We start from the raw sequence: 6498 nt of genomic DNA on the forward strand, positions 1-6498 counted from the left end.
CCACTGAACTTGACCCATTTTAACATTATGGACATTGAGCTTCAATTCTTAACGGTATGACCACTGAACTTTACACTTTTTAATATTGGTGGCAACTCCATTTTAACTAACTCCTCAAAATGACCGTTAACAACATCAAAATCAAAATATTCAAGAATTAAAATTGCTCAGAACAGTATTTACGATGAACCACATTTTTTATTTTCCAAAATCACCTTTGTTGGAGCTTTCTCTCTAAAAATTCATACTCTCTCCTAACCAAACAACACCTAAATGATATCAAAACGAAAGTTTTCAAGAATTAAAGTTCCTTAGAATATCATTAACTATTCAATTTTTTTATATTTTTGAGACCTTCAACGGTCGTTTTGAGGCTTGAGTGGCCATTTGTGTTAAAAAGTATAAAGTTCAGTATCCATGCCGTTAAAAATTGAAGTTCAGTAGTTACAATGTTAAAATATGTAAAGTTCAGTGGCAATGAGTGTATTTACCCTAATACTGGGCCTTATTTAAAAAGCCAAACCAATCACACAGTTACACATGTCCACCTTCATCCTTCCAATCTCACTTACCCTACCATTATTAGAGGCGGTAAAAGAATACATGACCTGATTAAACGACACGAAATCGACACGCAAATTTAGTGTTTGGGTTAGCTTAGTAGGTGATGTGTCATTTTTGGATTGATATGAAACTGACACATAAATTTTTGAGTTGGGTTAGAGTTGATATGCTAACCCGAAAACAACACGAATATTTAAAATTATTGTTACATTTTCTCGTATTTTTATATGTCATTTTATTAATAAAGATAATAAAATTATAATTATTAGTTGGAAATATAATTTGAACCTCCTAACATGATATTAACGGACTTTTCAATAGTTGGTGTTAACATAGTAATATAAAAATGACATAAAGTATTTAAAAATAGTATCATATTTTCTTATATATGTAAAAGTTAATATTTCAGAGAGTGTGCAGTTGTGTGCCTAAGACGAAAAGGGATTTTTTGCAAGCTGTCAAAGTCTTTGAATCCGGTAAGTCAGTCTCAGCAACTATTCTTTGCTTGTATCCATTCAATAATAAGTCAATGAGATGGGATGAGATTCGTTCTCTTACCCAGGGTTTCACATCCAACAAAAAGTAATTCATGATCTGATATGCACTCGCAGAGGCGTCTTGGCAAATAGGGATGCCGGGAACGTTCAAAAATTTCTTATCGCGCATCAAAAGAAAATTGCATCGGAATCAGGGAAGGCAGATTCAATAGTTGCCTCACAACTTGCCTATTCGATAACATCTTCTCGTGAGATATCTTACCCGACTTGGATACTTTCTTTACCCGGCTTTCTTCTGCTTATGAACCCTAGGCTTTAGGATTTCTTTCCCGGGTTAGGCCACCTCACCTAGAAATGAAATCACAAACCCATATTTATGCTTTATTCCATTCATAGCTTTGTGTCCCCTTCCATGCTTATATATATATATATATATATATATATATATATATATATAAAAGGTTTATGGTGTGGCAATGAGCTTATAGTGTGACATAATAAAACTACATTTGGTAAGAAATCTCAACACAAAAACACGCTAACCTAAACGCGATTCCAACAGAAACACACCTCCTTCCTCCTTGAGAAAAAAACGCTATTCAAACCTTCCTTCTTCACCATTATCGATCGATTTTCTTCTACTCAGCTCACACATATCACCAATTTTATTATCTAGCTTCTTCACCAATTTTCTGAGATTTATTTAATGTAGACTAAAGTAAACATGTATTCAGTTAATCAACAATGACAACTTTAATGAAACATATAACGTGCATTATTTATATTCAAACAAAAAGTGATTAATATTTCATTTAATTTTCTATTTTACAGGATGAAGCCTCAAAAGCAAACTGATTTCAAGAGAATACTTTATTATTCCGAATTACTGATCCCTTGTTTCAAAAGAAAGCATGTATTGTTCCAACTAGAATTTCATATTGTTCCAAGGGAAATACTTAAATGTTTTTAATATAACATGTTTTTTTAAAAAAAAAAAATTACTTGTTCCAAGATAATCATTACATCGAAAAGAATACTTATATTGTTCTCATACATATTCTTATGTTGCATTAGACATGTATAAATGTCATTAACTTTTATTTTCTTTGTATTTATATAAAAGCAAGATTTGTTTTAATTACTGCTCCTCTTGTTCCAACAGAATACTTATGTTGTTCAAAAACAAATCTTATATTGTTCTAACAAAAACACTAATATTATTTTCTGTTTCAACATTATTCTTATATTGTACAATCCAACAGAATACATACATTCTTCTACTAAGAATCACGTATTGTTCCAACGGAATACATTTATTGTTCCAACATACATACATTGTTCCATGATGCCCCCGCTCATTTTTTTAGAATTTTCATTTATTTACGACAGCCTCCCTTCATTGTCACATTATAAGGCTTGTCACACCATAAGAAATCTGTCACACCTGATCTCTTCTCTATATATATATATATATAACATAATTACAATGTAACCAGAATTCACGAAAAGAGTTGCATTCCTGTTGCATTCCAGTTACATATAACATAATTACAAAAGAGCTGCGTTCCTGTTTAATCTTTTATTGCAGTAGGACTCCAATTATGTTTCCCAGTTTGATCTTTGATTAAAATATCACTATGTATGAATTCATGAATTTGCAATATTCGATGTGTAATGCACTTCTTTTCAATTCAATGTGAAATAGGCCTTCTGTAGCCATCGCAGTTGTATCCGTTTTTTCAATTGCACCGGAACTAAAATGCCTTATTTTCCCCCCATAAATCAAACATTGTGCAATGCATCAGCCGAGGCTGAAACGTTTACTCGAGCTTCGTTTATGTTCTGTATTACTGTATCTGCTAGTTACTACATCTTATTGTCAGTGATTTCTCATCCTTTAAAGACATTATTTATTTATACTAATTCTTTTTTTTTTCTGATCTCTATTGTTCTAGTTATCATAGTTGGTTTTTTTGTATTTTTAATTTTGTTTATCTTTCCATGTCAGTATGTTAAAGCGTCGTGAAGACTGTAAAATTAAGCAGAACCACTTGATTGCCATAGTAATGGAAAAGCTTATTTTATCATAGGGCTAGCTTATGCAGATAGACTCTTCTTTTCATTCTTTATTATTTCAATATGGTAACTCATGTAACAACTAAGGAATTGATTATTTATACTCGTGATATCAGAATTTAAATTATGTAAGATGTATGAATTTGTACTTGGAAACTTATTTTACAGTCTGCAGATTTAGTTTTATGTACAGGCTAATTGTATTTCCTTGTCAAATCCCTCTTTACTGTATTTGCAGAGTGTGGCAACAGCTATCCTGATATACACAAAGAAATGGAGAATGTGTGCTTTTAAACCCACCATAAACAATAGTATTGGATTGCATAGCATAGGGATATGAATGACGCTTTATTTGAATTGCCAAATTCTTCAATAACATTATTTGTCAAATCCAAAGTGCTTGTTTGGATTTCAAAAGGAGAAAGAATAGACATGTCCATTCTTTTGGAGGAGATGGTTTCAGGTATTATGGAGGTGTTGTGATTGCAATCCCAAATTTATGATCTTGTATGGTGAATAAAATCAAACTCCAATTGCATTGAACACTAGTACAAATCTTAAAGCTAACTTAGAAACTGGAGTGAACATTAAAAGATAATTTATTTGGTACTGATAATGTTTAAATGGAAGTAAGAAATGAAGTAGGAGGTGGAGGCATTGGGATATCTATTGTCCCTTCTAACATTAATACAACTTTTTTCATTGAAGGACGAAGAGACGGCTCATCAAGGGTGCACCAAATTCCAACTTTAATCATTCTATCAACATGTTTCTTGTCCACCTCATCGATATCTGTGATTAGTTTATTTATCCCATCACCCACGAAACAATCGTAAATGCATTCTACCAGAATACTTTCATCATCACCAACACTATAATCTACATTCTTTCTGCAGCATGTGATCTCCAACAACATGACACCGAAACTATATATATCAGCTTTAACTGTCACTGGCAAATTTCTATGCCACTCTGGTGCTAGATATCCCCTTGTTCCTCTTATTCCTGTGAATGTTTTTGTTTGCTCTTGCTTTAACAACTTCGCCAATCCGAAATCAGATATTTTTGGACATCGAAACTCATCAAGTAGTATGTTCTGTGGTTTAATATCGCAATGGATGATTTGAGTCTCGCACTCCTCGTGGAGATAGAGGATGCCTTTTGCTATGTTTCTTGCGATTTCCATTCTCTCTACGAAGCAAGGCCTTTTTTCAGGTGAAAACAGTACGTCAGCAAGAGAACCACTGCTCATAAACTCATACACCAACAGTCTATTCGGACCTTCATTACAATAACCGAGTAGCTGTACCAGGTTCTTATGATGGGTTTTACCAATTACTTTCATCTCTGTCTGGAACTCTCTTTCTCCTTCCTCTAAAACTTTTTCCAACTTCTTCACTGCTACAACCTTCTGAGTGTTTGGTATTACCCCTTTATAAACAGCCCCAAATGCACCTCTGCCAATTTTCTCCTTGAATCCATCAGTCACTGTCTCTAGTTCTTCATACCTGAAAGATTGAGGACCTACTTCCTCCCTTAATCCCATGTATGGGATTCTTTTATATGCCCTCTTATGATACCTATGCATTAACATACCCAAAAGTGTCAACACAAGAAACCCAAAACCAACAATTGAACCACTGGCAATTAGGATTCCTTGGCTGATCTCTCTCCCTTTTCTGTCCCTTTTAGGCTGAATTCCTTCATCACCGGACATGGATCTCCCGACCTTGACCAAAGCCAGATTGGAACCATCATCCATATTTCTTCTTCCAAATCTCAAAGGCAACCTCTGCAGTCGGCAACGTCCTCCCCCGAAAAATGCAACATCACAGTTACAATCCTGCATGCAGGCTTGCTCACAATTTTCTTTCAGGGGAATTTGCAGATTCGAATATGTATTAACTTCCCATTCGGTATTGGGAACTTGTTGGATTACGATGTTTCCTCTGTCACCTTTGCAGCTTTTGAGAGTTGGGAAATCCTTTTTACAGCCAGAAGACTGATTCTGTGGAGAAACATAAGAAAATCCAGGAAGACATTTGCAACTAGGTTCCATATCATTTAACACACAATAGCTATTTACACCACATATTCCCATGGGCAGGCACTTATTTTCTGTGGATGATTCCAAAACTGACCAGTTCCCAGTGTGTGTTAGATTGTATAAATACAATCTGAATATACCATCAGAATCGATTCTTAACATGGAACGAATGGGATCAGTTCCTCTGCTTTTGAATATGTCCTTTATATTGAAACCAGTAGCATTGAGAAGGTAAACATGTCCATCACGATCGAGATTTAGTGTCACATTATCGCCTTGTCCATACGTATTAGATGAGTAATATGCATACTGTGCTACCCCGGGGACTCCCACAGGATACTGCACAAGATTACCATCTGTTTGCATGCTCAGGCGGAAAATTCCAGGCGATTTGTCAGATTCTGAAATGCTGGAGACAAGCTGATTCCCTGCTTGAAGTTGTTGAGTTGGCAAAAGGGTATCAGTCGGATGCTGGAAACTCTCCCATATTGTTTGACCATTAGAATTATTAATCATAAAGTTGCCAGAGTCGAACAAAAATGCTGAAGCTGCAGCCACACCAGCATCAGGAAAAACATCTTGAATGTTTTGGCCTTGTGCTCCTGATTGCAAGATAAAGCCAGATTCAGCAGAAAAGAGCAATGTCACGTTGCCTGATACAGGTGGTTGATCTCTGTTGGCAGTCCAGACGACCGTCCCAGCAACAGATATCCCAATACGGAACCCATCTCCCTGAGGAAAAAACCCCAAGGTGTAAAATCCAGAAGGTGAAAACCAAGAGGAGTTGATGGAGTTGGGTTTCAATGAAGATCCTATTCCTATTATGGTGCTGCTTATATTTGTGTGTCTTTGCTGAGCTGATGCTGTGGAAAGTGTGGAAACAAAGATAAAGAATAATAATAAGATGGAAGCCATCAAATTGTGTGCATTTGGGGTTTAAAGTTTCAATCCTGAGAGATGTTCATTTAAAACAGCAAAAAGATTGATTATTATTTGGTTTACAATTCAAAGTTTGATGGTCTTTCCTTGATGGTATACAATTCAAACCCTTTTCACGGTTTTAAACAAGCAAACAACTAATGTGGAAAAATGGGTCCTTGATAACAACGGGAGTGGATTGGGAAAAAACAAATAAAGGCTGAAATTTTGACGCAAAAGGATCAAATAAGTGCTAAATCATATCCAAACTATATCATTTTTATATTTTATATTTTGCTTGTAAAATAATTAAATTAATTGATAAAATGTAATAAAAATAAATAGAAGTCAAAATTTTGATAGAAACTCTTATAAATAGTGGCAAAAAATTTGATT

At 34.7% G+C, this 6498-nt stretch overlaps 1 protein-coding gene across 1 annotated transcript; it reads right to left on the bottom strand.

The window, feature by feature from the left end:
* Positions 1 to 3649: 3649 nt before the first annotated feature.
* LOC136228548 (G-type lectin S-receptor-like serine/threonine-protein kinase LECRK3) lies at positions 3650 to 6169 on the bottom strand. Its single transcript, XM_066016970.1, has one exon. It carries the CDS (start codon positions 6097 to 6099, stop codon positions 3757 to 3759), a length of 2343 nt encoding a protein of 780 aa, XP_065873042.1. The 5' UTR covers positions 6100 to 6169; the 3' UTR covers positions 3650 to 3756.
* Between the last annotated feature and the right edge of the window lie 329 nt (positions 6170 to 6498).

This window comes from Euphorbia lathyris, chromosome 5 (genome assembly GCF_963576675.1).
Source record: "Euphorbia lathyris chromosome 5, ddEupLath1.1, whole genome shotgun sequence".
NCBI classification, from domain to species: Eukaryota; Viridiplantae; Streptophyta; class Magnoliopsida; order Malpighiales; family Euphorbiaceae; genus Euphorbia; species Euphorbia lathyris.

Coding starts and splice junctions, on each gene's coding strand:
- LOC136228548 (XM_066016970.1), bottom strand. CDS start 6,099: ATGGCTTCCATCTTATTATTATTCTTTATCTTTGTTTCCACACTTTCC.